We start from the raw sequence: 17,690 nt of genomic DNA on the forward strand, positions 1-17,690 counted from the left end.
AAAAAAGTTATAAGGGTTTAAAGTAGGGTTGCATTCGGATTGGATCCAATTTTTTAAAATAGGATCCGCAATCCGAACGGTTTAATTATTTCGGATCGGATTTTTAAATACAAGATCCAAATGGATCCGGATCTGAAAAAATGGGTTCGGATCTCGGTTTTTTTCGAATCCGAAAAGCCTGAAATTTAAGACATATTTTCATGAAAGCAAAGATATTCCAAGTTTCCAAAAGTTCAAACCAACTTGGACACAAAATAACATTAAACATTAACCAATTTAAAGTTTCAGACTTAACAAAGTCTTGACAAAAAAAGAAGAAGCAAACTACTTTTTTTTCATTACCCTAAATCTAACGGCTTACAAAATATCTAGTTCAATCCAATAGTTATTCGGATTTTTGCATTCTTTTTTTTAGGATCTGATTCAATCCAAACTTCCTTAAACGAATTGGATTTACGAAAAGCTGCATTTTTAATAATCAGGATCCGATCCGAACCGCCTTATTCAGATCGGATCCGATCGGATCGACTTGGAACTGAACCAAATATGCAGCCTTAGTTTAAAGAGTAATAAAATTGCATAAGTAATATTCATATTTCAAAATAGTCCTAATTAACAAATCAAAATTGGGCGAGAATTTTCAACAACAATAAAACTTAAATAAAAAATATTAAAACAGTCAAACCGCCCGGGCGCTATTAGGACGGAGAGTAGACTTGGAGCGCCTATACGGGCTGGGCGGCCTTGTTTTAGAACCTTTTTGTAATGATACGCTAAAAAGTGATAAGGAAAAAACGTTTTGTTTCTATGACAAATCATGTTATTGCTGGTTTGGTATGTGATGACTTGCAGAACATCATACTTGTATTGATACATGTATCATACAAAAAAGTACCACAGTAGAGTAAGAAGTGACCAGAGTTCGATTGAGGGGACTTAACCGGAGCGGCCACTAGAGTGAACTTCCGGACAAGGTTTCCCGATGATAGGTTTGGACACTTCCTTGGTAACTTTGCATTACTACGTAGGGTACTTCCGTAATTGGGCTTTCAAAGACACCTCAACGAGTGGGCTCTGGTTTAGGGTTTAGCAATAGCATTAAGGTGGGCTAAGACCAGTGGATCCACCAAAAGGAAACTGGTGAAATAGGGCAAAAGCAATGATTCACCATTTTTTCTTTTTGAAAGAGTTTTGGAGACCTTAGCCATTGGTACAGAAGAAGGACCATATATGGTACAAGATGAGAGAATCTCTCGGACACTTCAATTCAAGTCTGGTCTTTGAGTTGATGATTCGCACCTCAAGCTTTCAATGACTAGACAAACCTCCTTGCATAATAATTGACATTTGGTTGTGGGGGAAAACTGGGAATCGATGGATGGATTGATGGGACTATGGTGCAGCGCAGGACTAGTAGTACTCTTCGTTTCTGTTTTATGTTTTTTGCTTTATCTGCGTGTAAGTTGCACCAAAGCAATTAAAAACGTCTTGTTTCTGTGCCAGCCATACCGTTGCTGCAAAGGCTGCAAATCTGCAATGCAATTCTGGGGACTTTGGGTGGATCAATCTTCTTCATTCCATATTTACGTCTTCACCGACAGAAATACTCGGTAAAATTTATATAATCTCCCGTATCTCTCTTCTTACTTCCTAAAAACATGATAATGTACATTATCGGAGTATTGAAATTTCTATTTATAAACTTATTACTGAGAATTATTTTTATGGCCGGTATGCTTCACTCTTACTAGTACAGTAGTGCTAACTACATACCTACAATTTACCAGCTACTCATTGTTTTGTGGACAAAATCACATCGAACAAGATACAGTTTCCTATATAGGAAAGGAAAACGCTGATCACTTGGTATTCCAAGACACATTTGTGTTATGTCTATATAACTTGCTGTCAGTCTTTCACTTGTCTAATACTACTAATATCTTCCCAGATCAAGATCAAATGATCATCTTTTGATCATCTTGGTTACTGGGATTTGGTGTGAAAGACAAAATTTTACCAAACAGTTTTAGGTGCTCCACTTCTTATAGGTAAGCAGCTTTTGACAGATTTAACTAGGCCATAGTTGTAACTTGTAATCTGTGTCAAGTTGTAACTAAGCCAAGATTGTGTAGCCAACCCATGCAGCTGACGTTTATCCACTGCAGTACTGTTAGACTGATCAAGTAGTAGGGTAGTGTACACAGTAAACTTTCTGACACTGCCTCGTCGTTTCCCTAGTACTAGTCTTTCTGTTTTTTTCCCGTGGCCATGCAGTAGTTAGAAGTCTCTCTCTGTACACAGTTACATAGAGATAGAGAGAGATATATGGATGGTGGTAAAGCAAGGAAAATGCTTATGCGGTGCAGAGAGGAGAAGGGTCCAGTCCCCAGCCCCAGAGATAAATAGAACAGAGAGCTCAAGAGACAAAAGGGCAAGTCTAAAGTCAGACTTGCACCTCCCTCTCTCTTTCTCTCTAATATTAGGCTAGCACTGGCATTGCCCATCGGCTTAAGGCTGGCACTGGCATTGCTTCAGACCTTTATTGAGTGAACTTTCAAAAGACCTTTAGTGAGTGAGTGCGACTGATGATGAGTTGGGGTTGTACCAATGTACCATACTGTGGGGCATCATCAACCCCTTCCTCTTTTTTTTTCTTGCCTTCAATGCATACTTGCATATTTGCATGCATGGTAAATAATCATAAATGCAAGTTAACAGAGTGAGTCAGTGTCTCAGTGACAAGTCACAATTGCCTAAAATTTCTATGCTCTTTGCCCCAAACGCAAGATCCTCCCTTTACGCTGCTCATGTGTATCAGTGTATGTATACTTTTATATCGTATATTATCATCCTCTATACTAATAGTTCTCCAGTATTGAGTAATGTAACACTGCTGTAGTTGCTGGTTGTTTTTATTTGCTCCATAGAGTTCACAAGAAATGCATGGATTTCAAATGCCATACCATATTCATTATCATGTTTCAAAACTGAATACATAGGTAATTCAGCTTGTTTCCTGTTACATTTTACTACATCTATGTTACAATGCCAGTATGGTCAAATACTCTGTGACATTCTTAAGAGGTTCAGCAGTAAAACATAAGCTTCCTAACATTCTCACTAAGTTTAGGTAGAGCCATTGCCTTTGGAGGAGCAGCTCTGGAGAGTAAGGAGCCACTTCTTGTGAAAGCTGTTGTGGACTCCGATCGCTCAAGGTAAAGCCTTCCTCTATACGCAGCTAGGTGAGCATAATAAGCCGCGGGCACAAGAGAAACCGGCTTGGTGCACCTTACGTATGTGTAGCACAGTATGTTCACCAGTTTCTGTAGTTCATCCGAAGTGAACTCATTTTCATCCCACAGTATGTGATAATGTGTTGGCCTGCTTGTTCCCTTAACACCCCAATGGCTACATAGATAGAAATCAAATTCTCTTGGGTGAGTGATCACCGTGTCCACCACAGTCCCCGGAGGAATGTTTTCATCAAGGAACTGGTTCTGTTTGGAAGATGGATCATTTTTAAAAGGGAACAATCTAGTGTGGTGCCTCTTCTGAACCACTGCAAAGGTTATGGGAGGATTATAACCAGGGAATTTCGAACAACCTTTTTTAATGGCTTGCAATTCCTCATGAAGCACTTTGTGGAATTGTGTTTCACTTACCCCATCTCTGAAGAAAACTATTCTCTTTGGGAGTTTGCCTACTTCTTGCTGAAACTCAGCCAACAATTCTTCCACCATTGCACCAAGATCCTCAATGATTTCTTGCCTGTGTGTTTGCGACCTCATTCTTGACACATACTTGTTTGCTGCTGGCCAATTCATGCTACCAACCACAGCAGCAACAGAAGGACTGAAGTCATCAAGTGGGTGGGGATGAGTAACATCAGCACCCATAAAGATCACTGGCTCATCACTCTTAAGCAGCCGAGGGATTTGAGATGGCAAAGAGTTGTACAGAGAAACTGTGCATCCTCCAACTTTGGCATTGATCTTGAGAGCCAAGTTAGCCAAAAACTGCGAACTCAATCTACAAAGGTTTGAGTACAAGCAGCATTGAGTTAAGACCCCAACGCCTGTATCAGCAATTCGCTTCAGGTCTGCATACCCTTTGTGTTTTCTTTCCATTACACAAATAAGTAGCTGGAGATTGTTTGATGCAGCTCGCTGGATTTTCTTAATCTTAGATTCTAAAAGGGAGACATTGTTAAGCACTTGGAATGGTTCGAATTGGGGGCTAACAATTGTGTTCTTGTTAAGAAAGATACCCAGTTGTTCACATCTTTGAGATAGCTGGTGTATGAATTTGGGAATGCAGTGCTTCTGTTCTGGTGTGCCACCAAAACTAATCAATGCCCACCTCTCAATGCAAGTTCCTTCAAACACATGGCTGTCCAGAAGATTCCACTGCCGATCATGGCGGGAAGGAATAAGGTCTGTTACATGCCCACCATCACCAAGCTTTAGTTTTGGAGGCTGAAGGACTCTTCCACTTAATTGCGTCATTTCTCTAGAAACATGGAGTTTAAATTCCCTTTCTTGAATGCCACTGTAAAGAAAGAAAAATGGATAGCCAAAACCAATTAGAGAGCAAACTGAGGTATGTTTAGCAATTTAACAGAAGCTACAATCTTACACAATAATCAACATAGTTCAGAAAACTACCTTACTGGCCCGACAGGTCCTCTCATGACTTCATCTATGATGGATTTTCTTTCTTTCGGTCCTTGGCAGCCCATCTTAAGTATCCTTGCAGTCTGATCATCTGAAAGCTTCCCAAGGAACTTCTGGCCTTCACAGATCATACATAGTTCCATAGGAAGATAACATGGTTTACTCCTACTAATCTGCAAACATGGCAAATTCCTGAACTGTATATCATAGTTATAGTGATCCTTGAAGTAAGTCAGCAGCCTCAAATTCTTCCCATCTCTGTCTGGAAACCAAAGATCCTCAGTGGCTTCTTCGGTTAAGCCAAAAACTCGGTATCTCTGGACAGTCTCTCTATGGCAAACAAAGACCCTGATGTTCTTTAATGCCTTCTCCACTTCTTTCCTTTCTTCACTACTTAAACCCCTCGTCTTCCTCTGAGGAAGGTCCCGAAGAAACTCAAGACGCTTCTGCAAGTATGGGATCACTCCAATGCTTTCATGGAAAGCGGTCACGGAGAAATCAACATTGAGAGCTAGTCCTTGTTGGGTTGGTCTAAGGCTCTGAAAGAACCCTCTATATCCTACAGCTCCTCCTCCAATGTCTTTAGTTCCTCCCATTGAACTCGAATAAAGTGATCTTCCCACAGGTATACATTTCTCCAATGGACTCTCTCTCAAAACCACATCTAAGGCATGGAGATAATCCTGAGGGATAGGTTTCCACTCATCTCCATCCTTGCTCAAGTAACTACTCAATTCCTTTCCATCAAACTTCGAAACCAGTTTGATGCTCACACGAAAAAGTTTTAGTCTTTGATCCTTCTCTTGAAAGTCACCAAATTCCCCACATGGCAAGGTTGGCTTGGTTGTAGGGATGGGGAGGCTTACATACATTTCAAGCTTATCATGTTGGAATTCGATTGAACTGTAAAGATTCTTGCGGCCATCATAAGCAGGACTAGCACCACAGAGCAAAGCTGATTTATCCTCCACCAGTTTTTGCTTGATCATTCGTGCAATGTCCTTGGAGGGACTAGGAGAGATTTCAACATTGTAGTGAAAAATGTGTTCCGATGAATCAAATTGGACAAGGAAATGATTAGCTAAGAGAGAAATAGCAGTCCCTTCCACACCACCAGAGTCTGGCCTCTTTGCTGTCACTATTGCTTTCCCTGTTCTTGCACCTGTGAACTTCCCTCCATTTTCTCCTTTGAAGGGCAAATTTCTTTGCTTTTGAAACCCTTTAGAAGCATCTGAATGTTTGTAAAGAACAAGGTAAGTCAAATATGTGTTAAACACTGCTGCTCAAGCAACCTAAGTCTCAATCAACCTTGCAAACCACACTTGAAAGACCTGAAATTTAAGCTATAGAACTGGCAAGAAATATAATTTTCAAGTTTGAGTCTTCACTCTCTTCATTCCAGATATACTCTTCATATTCTGTTGTTTTACATCAAAAAGTTGCTATCTTTTAAGCCTTGAAAAACAACAAAGTAAAATTTCATCTACTTCCAGGCCTACTTTGGTACTGGGTGTATCATGAATGTTCACTGATTCAAGAACACGTTCAACTCATAACTTGTAACACAAATGCATAGTTTCAATTTGAAATAACATACATGCAAATAAGGCAGATATAGGCAAAAAGCTGAGAACTTTGACATATACCTGGTGAAATCGAGACTTTGGGCACTTGGGTTTCTGAGGAAGCGGCAAAAGGAGGTTTGTTCAGCTTGCATGAAGGTTTCTGCAAATGGGTTTTAGTTCTGAAGCCGTGGTTTTGAGGCAACGGAGTAAAAGCTTGAGGCAGAGGTATAAGAGGAGGGAGGGGAAGAAGAGCTGGGTAGTAGTATCTCTGATAGTACTGGTTCTGGTTGAAGAACCCATTTTGGTTTGAGTATTGTATTAGCTGATGATGGTGATGAGGGTGATGGTGCTTCTGAGGTGGGTTGTTGGTTCTGGTTCTGCCCCTAATGATTTTGGTGTTGCATTTCTTGTTACCATTGGACTCTTCTGTCTCTTCCATGGCTTTGATTGTGTAGACAACAAGAATGAGAATGAGAATGAGAAATGAATAGAGGTTTGGGCATGTGAGAGAGAGAAAGAGAGAGAGATGTTGGTTCTGTTTTTCTGAATAAAGCAGTGGGAAGGTGTGTGAGTAGTTATTGCAGGGAGAGATTTTGGGTTTTAGCTCCAAAATCCAAAGGTTCTTTATGTCTATAACTCTAGCTCTGAAGGAGGGTTTTTGATTCTGGTGAGTATATTTGGAAGGGAAAAGTGGACCTGGTGCAGTGGTGCACTATTATGAAAAGAGTTGAATAAAAAGCCTCATCAGTCTCAGAGAGTATTGTGTTGGAATTATGAGAAGAGTTGAATAAAAGAGAGTAGTGTGTTGGAATAGTAGTATAATTTAGTGTTTAGGGTCCTTCACTATTCAAACCTCTTCCTTTGGTCCCTTGACTACTACCTGTGAATAGTGGGTGCTATCCTGGACTTTTTCCTTGAATAGTGTTTACAAGTCAAATAATAAGGAGTCAGAGGAGAGAGGGCTTTGTCATTAAACTAACATCATCAAGATTTAATTGCTGCTGATAGTGATTAGCCTCTCATCTTATAAATCTCTATGTTTGATTTCTTGTACTTTTGTTTTTGTTTTGATTTCTTGTACTTTTCCAATCTAAACAATTTGGTTATTAATTCTGCACTTTGTTGACCAAAATCATAAAGAACTTGCCAATTAACGTTGGATATGTACATACTTGTCACTAATTGACCATGATTTGTTATGGACATTTTGAATCTTTTGCAATGTTGAGGTTGAAAAGCAATGGACCACATAAAAGTGAATAGGATACATAACAAACTTGGTGGTAAATCAGTTTTATAATGAAAAATCAACCTTTTAGAATTTCATTAAGGTTGTCCATACAACTTAATGAACTGAGATTGAAAAGGTAAGTTTTTTTTTTTTTTTTTTTTTTGAGAAGATGAAAAGGAAGATCTTGAACAATACTACTCTTAAACATGAAGTGAAAAAAGTTTTTACTTTTAAACCCACACCACAATGAACCTACCTACTCAACAAAAGAGAAGAAAGAATGGATATCATTCACATTCCCTTTTGGTACTCTACTTCAAGAACCCCATTTGCCTCATCTTTAATGAACATAATTAGTGGAGTAAGGTGAGAAGGGGGGCCATTGATGCACTTCGGAAGGTGGGTCTATTTGAAATTTAACTTTTAAGGATGAACATTGTGGAATGTGGTGATGGAAGTCATGCAACAATATCATTAGGGTGGAGCCAATTCATATTTAACTTATTTTCCAAGATTTGGACCACATCATACTTTAACCATACCAATCAAGATATATGCATTTGGCTCACTAGCCTTTTGATTGTATAATATGAATATTGACAAATCTTGAGGATTGCCCATAGGTCATGGTCATGTATGATTGTGTGTACAATTACCAGCCTAACTTTAGAAGAAGACCAGAAAGTTAATTCATATTTTAAGAGATTAGGCTTAATCCTCACTGAAATTGGGTGATAAGGACTTCAACCACCAGAAAAACATTAGAGACAATGGCTTTTGCTTTCTTGATCTGCTTAAGTGAAAAGACCGCTGGTGTTTTTATTCATGTCATTGAAAATTTTGCTTACTGTAAAAAAAAAAGTCCATACTTTACATGTTTTAGTTATTCGTAAAACTAGACTCGTATAGTGGTTTTATAAACTCTTACGAAGTAAGAAATGTAGATGATATTGATACATTAATGATAAAACTAACTCTCTTTGATCTACGATTATATGGACTTATCGATTTAATAAATCAAGTCGTCCAAATTCCTAATCCAAATGGGATACTTGATGACAATTTGGGACTTCAAATATCAGGATTAGCAGAAGAACTACAAACCTTTAAAATATCCTACAGGAAAAGGGGGTGCCGGCCATTATATGTTTAAGTCCTCATTATTGCGTAATCCTATAGTCATACAGCAAGATTCTGTTTCATCTTCTTGTTTGAGATTTCTGATATTTTAAAACTTGTTCAGAAAACACAGAGTAAAATAATGGCAGCACAAATACCTAATGGTACTATTTTATGTGCACTGTGATATTGATGTTGTAGCATAAACTTATCTAGATGAAATGGGAATTCAAGATATCACTTTCATCTCTCCAGCCATTTGTTTTTGTATCTGTCTTTGTCTCTTTGACCTTCATCAAAGTATGATCCTGTTAAACAAATCTTCCGGAATGATTAGGGTGGTGAATAGAAAATCAACTGAATGAGTAATTGTAAACTTTAAAACAATTGAATTGATATTTCATCAGATATGTTTAATTTTGCATTTGATGTTTCCGAGATTGTTTATTAAGTCATTAGGCTAAACTGTAACAGTAATAAGACCACCTATCAGTTTCATTGAGATCATATATATGGATGTTAAGAACAATGATCTGCATATTTGAAATTCAAAGAGCCATATTGATTTTTGAAACCTTTCCTTGTAAACTTTGACAATCTGCCATGGAAAGGAGAAGAATAATCTAAAAGCTAACAGGGCGCTTTCTTTTTTCCTAAATTTTAGCTCATACCACTCATGGATGTCAGTGGGGAAGATATACCAGATACACCAGATTCTGGAAATGATAATGTAGATCTTGATCCCTGCGGTCTTTGACTATCTTTTTTGTTTCGGAATATGGTGTTTCGAACCTGGAAACTAAAGAGGAGGATCTGCTGATGATGATATTAGACCAAATTAAGGCGTTAATAATGGTTTACCTAGTGACTGGTTTCTTAACACAAGGACCATGCATGGATATTGCAGCAATTCACATCTTAATACATTCTTTTAAGAAGCTTGTCAATGATTGATAGTCACTTCGATTGTTATTCTGTCAGCAGTTCCACATTCGACTAGGGTAAGGCCTTAAGGAGAAGAAAACCAGAAAGATGAAACAGAAATGATGCTCTTCATTCAATCAATCTACGTTATATGCAGTTAGCCTTGACTGCTAGAGGAAGCATCTTTATCAAACAGATACCATCAGTTTATCCATATCTTCATACTGAATTGACACATGTATGATCCGAAGAAAACACCTATAACTATGGCTATGGACACGCATTCACAGACGGATATGCAGATACAAGGAGAACAAACGCATCGATCACACGATGGAGAATAATTTCTCATGAGAGTTTTGTTGTACAGGGAAAAAGAATAAGGAATCAAACCAAACTGAGAGTCCAAAATGTATGGCACCCTACACTAAAACCACCATCTATATGTCATCAAGAGATTACAACCCTACCTCAACCTCATGAGTGACTTGAAGAAGAAGCAGATAGAAGAGGGCTTCTGAGTCTCTCACCGTTTGCAGAAAAATTGATAGGCATCAAAGCCGGGTCTTGATAGGTACCAATCAATTTAGTGTAAAATTCAGGCATCGTAGGATCATTCTCATCTTGCCTGTCCTTTTTCAACAAACTCTGTAACAAAAAAAGAAAAGAGAAATAAGGTTAATATGAGATATTTATATATAGGAAGAAATCTTAGTGTCAATAATGTAGCTTTCGAACATACCTCAGCAGGATAAGCAGTAAAATTGGGCAGGAAGCGTTTTCGGCAGTACTCATTAAAAAGAAGTGTGAACACAGGAAGAGGGAAAGTTAAGGTTGATGCCACAGGGACCGTCTTCAATGTAAAGACTCCAACAGCAATAGCATGCATAAGTACCAGAGAAAATATCACTGAATTGTGAGCGATGGGCCAGAACTTCCCCGCAGTTTCATACCGAGGCGCATATACATTTATGAACTGCAGATAATTTTGTGCTGAGCATCAGTACAGTGGATACAAATTGAATCCAAAACCTTAATTTATTGAGGGAAAGTTTCTAGTAATTGAGAAGTCAGGATTGCTTAAACACTTTTCTGATTTTCCCTACAAGCTCAACATATATGTACCTCAACATTATAACTTTGCAAGATCAAAATATAACTAAACAAAAGTTGCTCACCTGATTACGATATACGATGTATCCGAGACAGAGGTACGCCAATAGGAAAGGCAGAATTAGTGGAGCTAGAAAGAAGTATGTGATACCAAGAAGTACAAAAAAGAGAACTCTAGGTATGTGAACATGGTAATTAATGGCTGGAACTTCAAGTTCATCATCTTTACTGTCAGTAAAAGGTCTTTTCATTAGACTCCAAAGTAAAGGAATTATGCGAAAGAGTTCTGTTGAAGTACTCGTCCATCCTGATGTGACAACGTATGCAATGAAAAAGGACGCCTGTATCACCCAAAGTATATTCTGTTATTAGTGAACCTTATGATATATTAACCACGTATTAAATGTATACTCATCAACTTTTGCATGTTTGAAACAAGTTATGATATCTACTTGAAACTAAATACAGCTGAAGATTCTGTGAATACTGAATTTGTGATTCTCCAAATTGGATTAAGTACGACAAATTTTATAAAAGCAGATTATAGAGGAAGTATTTCACACCTGTGCAGGAACAGCAGAAGCTAGCTTTGCAGGAATGTTCTTAGGATCAAGAAAGATGGAAATCTTGTAGAATACAGATCCAGAAAATACAGTCGCAAAAAAAATGTTCCATACTGTGAACCAAAGTACTTTTTCACACGCACTCTTTTGTATTGCACTAAAAGAAATATAGCCTTGAATGGATGAAAAGCCCTGCATGACAGGAGGCACCGCTTTCAGAAATAACAGAAGAATAAGACTGGGAAGATATCCTGTAACGACTTCACTCACAAATGTTCTGCACAAAAACACCACAAAGTTAGAACATTGCACCTGAAACCTAAATTCTAATCTCAAATTAAAGATCAAAATCTGGCTCCATCATACAAAACTAGAAAGCTGGTTGAAACTGGACTTATGCAGCAGAAGTATTCAATAAATTGATGGACAGAAATCACATTTTCCATTAAGATCAGGGCACACATCAGGAAAAAGAAAAACCAAAATCCTCCTACTTAACCAGAGTACAGTAGTCATTACATCATGCGATAGCTCTACAAATGTGAAAATGTATATATTGTCTGTACAAAATGGTTGCTAATGAGTCTTTAGTGTGTTTTTCTTTTCACATCATTAATTCAATATATACTAGACAATTGAGAACACTAGAATGAAATCTGCAAGAGTGAAGATTATATCACAGTCTCAAAATTCTTGCAAGTAAGAAAATGAATAGGATATTCACTCACATGGTTAGAATGCTCGTGAGGAAGGGAAAGTAGACTTCCAACTGGGTAAGGTTAGTGAGACCTTGAACAAGTACAACAGGAATAAGGAATAGGATTGTAAGAAGAATGCATGCAATTATAACCACCAGCTTAGATATCCATCTTCGAAAAAATGATGAGGAAAAGAAGGGCCAATAAACATCCTGTGGTTCAGGAGCTAGCTCTGTCACCCATCGTGTTGGATTAGTCGATTGTTGCAAGTGGAAAGCAATTGCAGCACCATACCGAGACTTGAAGGACACAAAAGCAGCTCGAACTTCCTAATCCATATGAAAAAGAATGTAATTAGTAACATTCCCCGATAACCCCAATAGAAACTCCAACAAACTGCTTAATAAAGCAGCTAAATATTTCGCCTTTTCATTACTAGGGATGGTCAGCACTTACTTCTTCTGCTAATGAAACCTCTGATTGCCCCAATCTCACATTCTCCTCTATGTCCTCAAGTTTCTTTTCGTAATGATCTACAAGATTAACCTTGGGTCCGAACAACCCAAAAGTACCGGAACGTTTATACTTTTGCTTATTGGGATCTGATTGCAAGTGAACGAGTCTGCCATACAATTTTTTGGCATCATTCTGAGAAAAATAAAGACAGATATCAGTATTCTGTACTTGCAAGTGAGAAACTTAGAACAAGCATTTATGATTGTACAGATCTTTCTCAGTTAAATAGTCATACAAATATTTCAGAAACGAGAATAATACAGTACAACAAATAGAGTAAAGAAGATACGAAAAACTTATAAACACCAAAAACAGAAGACAGACATCAGAAAAGTCAAACTTACAATGAGATTCTGAAGTTTGTTTGTTCGACGAACAACACTATGCGACAGATATGTAGAAGGGTGATACTCGCTAAAGAAGCTCTCTACACTTTCACTGACGCTGCTCCCTACAGGAACAGGAATGCTGCGAACTAGGATGGTGAACTGATGTGGCTGAGGCTTGGACGCAAGAAAATAACTAGTCCTCTTTTCAGAAATATATCTATATTCCTGCAAAATTAACTATTGTTCAGTATCCATTTCATCTCCTCCCTCTTACACCATACACCAAAACTACAAAACATCATTTTGCTTTAACAAATTTCATCACAGTCCTAAGCACATTGATTATAAATATAGAACATAACACCTCAAAGCACAAGGCTTTCTAGGCACTACAAAATTTCTGCACAATTAGTCAGTAATACATGAAGCTATGTAACCGCACCAGATTTACTTACATAATAGAGCAGGCAGCAGATAAAGATTGTGACAAGGTACACCGCCGTAAAGTGAATCCATAACCTGTGTAAAATGTTAAATTTCATAAGTATATTGCTCGAAATTCATGTAGCGAAAATCGCAACCTATAGAGTTCAATCACTACTTAATTTTGATATTCTACACTAATCACTATGCTAACACATAAACATAAACAGAAAGATTAAGTTGTGATTGGAGTGAGACTTACATGCTAGAGCCGCTGCTGATATTCGAAATACTAAACACATCCAGAGAGTTATTAGACAGATCGGTGAAGTCAACATACTCGAGAGCATCGCCGGAGCAGTTCACCGGAAGCAGCACGAAAACTCCGATAACTCCGGCGAAGAGGAACACTCTGAGGCTGAAATTAATGAGCCGCATGAAAACAACGGCGTCCAAACCGGAGGTGGCGAGCAAGTCGTCCTCGGAGAGCTTCCATGCCCGTCGGAGCCAATCGGGAGAAGGAATCAGCCTCTCCAGGTTGAAATGGCTGGTCTTCTTGTAACCGCCCTCGGCCAGAACTCGCGGTATGTAGACCTCGGAGTTGCTCGGCTGCTTCCTCAGGATGGAGTAGAGCGTGAAGAACAGAATGCACAGGCCGGAGTTTATGGCCAGTGACGTCACCAGCGCCGAGACGAGCATTGTGTGAAATAGTGGGTGCCGGATCAAATGGAATTTATTATATGATTGAGAATCTGGGAATTCCTTTCTACTTGTTGCTGAGTTGAGTAGCTCAAACCAGACTGAGATTTTCGCATGCCGAGATTGCCCCTGCGTCGGGGATGCTTGTTTTTGAAGGGAGGGAAGATTCGTGGGAGGTGATTTTGGGGATTCCGATAGAGCGCGGCACCGGAATGGTCGCTGAAGTCGCTACCTACCGGTCAAATTCCCGCGATTTCTAGATTAGGAATTTATAGCTTTTAAAGGGGATTTATGTTCAAATACAGAAAGTTATTTTGGTAGATGTTGTTTTTTAAAGATGGGACCCACGGCCCTCGTTGGCCCATTTCCTCTACTTCCGCCTAGCCCATTTAAGCCCAGATTGCCTTCAATTTTTTTTTATTTTTTGTCCTTTCATTTTTATTATCTAGTTTTTACTTAAGAACCCGATTTCGGTGACAAATGCTGATCACAGCCGCCAATAAATATGAGACACGTGTTATTTTAAAAGACATTATTATAATTTAAAGACATAACATGTGGGTTTTAAGTATTTAATATATTTATTTATAATTATTATTAATACTTGTCTATCTCTTTTATTGATGTTTATCACCCATAAAATTACCCATAAATTACCGATAACTGGTCACCCAAGTTATCTCCTTGCTTAAAAGTCGGGACTTCACAAATCGACTCCACTCTCTCTGCGCATCTCAAACCGTCGTCGTCGTCTTCACTCTTGCTTCCAGCTCGAGTGAGTATCAGGTACGGCTTCTGTTCTCTACGTTGTCCGGCGATCTGATTTTCCGTTAGCTTCGTTTTGATTCTAATTTTATTACGTGTCTCTCTGATTGTTTGATTTATTTTGCCGGACTTTTTTTTCTGATTGTCCGACCTACTTTGCCGTTTTGGGTCTCTGATTGCCCTCGTCGGTTTTGATTTTGTCTCAATTTTGGGTTTAAAGTCTCGGTTTTTGAGAACTAGCGGTTGCTAGAAAATTAGGGCTTTTTTGTGAATTGGGAAATTTTCGTTTGTAATGAGTGTTAGCTTTTGATGCTGCGTTTGAATTTCCGTGCTGTCCAACTATCTCTATGAAAGATGTGTGTTTACTTGAAGGAAAGGTTAACCCTAAAGATGTTTGTTTTGTTAGCTAAGGAAGATGTAGTGGAGTAGTGAATAATGAACTGGATTAGGTATATGATAGCTGCTTAGATTGTTGTTAAGTGAAACAGAATCTCATAGTTTTCCTTACCGGGGTCGGCTAGGTGAATTTCGTAGTTTCTTGTACCAGGGTGATGGTTGGGTGTTGTCTTGAAGTAGTCTGAATCAGTTGTGTGTATACGGAAAGAGTGAAGAATGTTAAAGAATCCCGTGGGGATGGGTTTTTAGTTCCTAATATACGTGGAATTCACTTTAAGTCACTCTATTACTGAGCTTTTCAGAGAATTTAGGTTTTGAGGGTTCATGTTTAGTAGTTAGTGCTGTAGTTGGGATAGAAGCACTTCTTCACTTTTAGTCACTCTATTCCTGAGTTTATTAGAGAATTGAGATTTTGAGGTTTGATGTTCATGTTTAGTAGTTAGTGCTGTAGTTGGGATAGAAGCACATCTTTGTTTTGCAATGTTATATTAGAAGGGTATCGCAGTGCATGTACAAGTTTAAAGATGTTTCCAGTTGTTTGGAAACCAAACTTCTGCCTCTTTATCTTCTCATGGCCACAATATGTTGAATGTATTGAGATTGTAAGGTGGTTTTGTTATATGACTGTAATTGTTTGGGCTGATTTCTTTCTGCAGAACTTGGATTGTTTGAAGCACAATGTCAACATCATACCTCCCTGCAACAAAAGATTCGATTGCTCTGGCTTCAGAGGCCAAAGCTCCATCCGAAGGCATAGCTATTCTGTATCGTATTCTTGAAGACCCATCCACTTCTTCTGAAGCTCTACGCATAAAGGAACAGGCAATCACCGATCTGGCAGATCTTCTTAGACAAGAGAATCGGGGAGAAGATCTTCGTAACCTTCTTACCCAGTTGAGGCCTTTCTTTAGCTTGATTCCGAAGGCGAAAACTGCAAAGATTGTTCGTAGCATAATAGACACGGTTGCTAAAATCCCTGGCACAACTGAACTTCAGATTTCCCTATGCAAAGACATGGTGCAGTGGACTCGTGCTGAGAAGCGAACTTTCCTTCGGCAGCGAGTGGAAGCCAGGCTTGCAGCTCTTTTGTTGGAAAGCAAGGAGTACTCAGAAGCACTAACTCTTCTCTCCAGCTTGATCAAAGAAGTGAGAAGGCTAGATGACAAGCTTCTCCTTGTGGACATAGATTTGTTGGAGAGTAAGCTTCACTTTTCTTTGAGAAATCTCCCTAAAGCCAAGGCTTCACTGACTGCAGCAAGAACAGCAGCCAATTCTATCTATGTGCCTCCAGCTCAACAGGGAACTATTGATTTGCAGAGTGGCATCCTTCATGCAGAAGAAAAGGACTACAAAACTGCTTACAGTTATTTCTTTGAGGCTTTTGAAGCCTTCAATGCTCTTGAAGATTCTCGGGCTGTCTTTAGCCTCAAGTATATGCTGTTGTGCAAAATCATGGTCAGCCAGGCTGATGATGTGGCAGGAATTATATCATCCAAAGCAGGCTTGCGGTATGTCGGGCCTGAGCTTGATGCCATGAAGGCAGTGGCTGATGCTCACTCAAAGCGCTCATTGAAGCTTTTTGAGACTGCTCTACGGGATTATAAGGCGCAGCTAGAGGAAGACCCTATTGTCCATAGGCACCTCTCTTCCCTGTATGAGACTCTATTGGAACAGAATCTCTGCAGGTTGATTGAGCCATTCTCAAGGGTGGAAATAGCACACATTGCCGAACTGATTGAACTCCCTGTCGACCACGTGGAGAAGAAGCTGTCTCAATTAATTCTGGACAAGAAGTTTGCAGGAACTTTAGATCAGGGTGCTGGCTGCCTCATTATTTTTGAAGAGCTGAAGACGGACGCCATATACCCTGCTACACTGGAGACGATATCCAACATGGGCAAGGTTGTGGATAGCCTCTACGTGAGGTCTGCCAAGATAATGGCATGAGCTTGAAAGAAGAGCAAGGCGGGTTCCTTACCTGCCCACTTGTTTCTATTTTGGTTCAACTCTGTGATAACTTTACTGGTATGCATAGCATGCCATCATTAATCCTTTCATCTTATGAGCTTTAGCCTAAATTGTACTGTGATCTTTATGGTTCTATCATTTGGATTAATTTTTTTTTTTACATGGAACTTGTGCTTGATTGTCTGGAATTTAGGTTGGAAATTTATATTCTGAGATTTGACTGTGTTGTGGTAATTTCAATCCCCTCCTCTATTTCTTCACTCTTTGTTACAGACTTGGATGGTTGTGAAATTGAAGTTTTAAAGTAGTGCCATAATGGGCAGCTTCATATTTATCTTGTTCAGATTTACCTTGGGGTAGTTGCCCTTGCTCCTTACATTCTAACAGAAAAACATCTTTTTATATAGGAACGAATTGGATGCGATAAGATTGTACAATCTAGGAATTGGATGCGATAAGATTGTACAATCTAGTTAAGCATCAATAATGCTTTTGATCTCTTATCATCACTGAATTGGAATGAAGTAGTCAAATGGTATCGTTAGAGAACATCTAACAACTCCTTCAATCGGATTTTGCACGAGCTAGAAGGCTATAAAACATATGAATCATGAATAGTATAAACCGATATGTATGTAAAAACACACACGAAATATAGGATTCCATTTCTCTTTTCTCCTTATATCCACCTAGATTGTCTATGCATTC

The 17,690-nt window shown here is 38.8% G+C and overlaps 3 protein-coding genes across 3 annotated transcripts; 1 reads left to right on the forward strand and 2 right to left on the reverse strand.

The window, feature by feature from the left end:
* Nucleotides 1-2,998: 2,998 nt before the first annotated feature.
* Nucleotides 2,999-6,874, reverse strand: LOC101297343 (protein argonaute 7-like). The gene is made up of 3 exons (XM_004297227.1): nt 6,308-6,874; nt 4,665-5,892; nt 2,999-4,548 (listed from the first exon to the last, which is right to left on the reverse strand). Exons 1-3 carry the CDS (start codon nt 6,675-6,677, stop codon nt 3,087-3,089), a joined length of 3,060 nt encoding a protein of 1,019 aa, XP_004297275.1. The 5' UTR covers nt 6,678-6,874; the 3' UTR covers nt 2,999-3,086.
* A 2,748-nt stretch (nt 6,875-9,622) lies between these two features.
* On the reverse strand, nt 9,623-13,962 carry LOC101297054 (uncharacterized membrane protein YLR241W-like). Its single transcript, XM_004297226.1, has 9 exons — nt 13,417-13,962; nt 13,187-13,250; nt 12,747-12,956; nt 12,343-12,534; nt 11,917-12,215; nt 11,189-11,465; nt 10,691-10,966; nt 10,255-10,488; nt 9,623-10,160 (listed from the first exon to the last, which is right to left on the reverse strand). Exons 1-9 carry the CDS (start codon nt 13,851-13,853, stop codon nt 9,990-9,992), a joined length of 2,160 nt encoding a protein of 719 aa, XP_004297274.1. The 5' UTR covers nt 13,854-13,962; the 3' UTR covers nt 9,623-9,989.
* Nucleotides 13,963-14,580: 618 nt separating this feature from the next.
* LOC101297634 (26S proteasome non-ATPase regulatory subunit 11-like) lies at nt 14,581-17,196 on the forward strand. Its single transcript, XM_004297228.1, has 2 exons — nt 14,581-14,639; nt 15,671-17,196. The coding sequence occupies exon 2, from the start codon at nt 15,693-15,695 to the stop codon at nt 16,959-16,961; it is 1,269 nt and encodes a 422-aa protein (XP_004297276.1). The 5' UTR covers nt 14,581-14,639; nt 15,671-15,692; the 3' UTR covers nt 16,962-17,196.
* The last annotated feature ends 494 nt before the right edge of the window (nt 17,197-17,690 follow it).

This window comes from Fragaria vesca, linkage group LG4, assembly GCF_000184155.1.
Source record: "Fragaria vesca subsp. vesca linkage group LG4, FraVesHawaii_1.0, whole genome shotgun sequence".
NCBI lineage: Eukaryota > Viridiplantae > Streptophyta > Magnoliopsida > Rosales > Rosaceae > Fragaria > Fragaria vesca.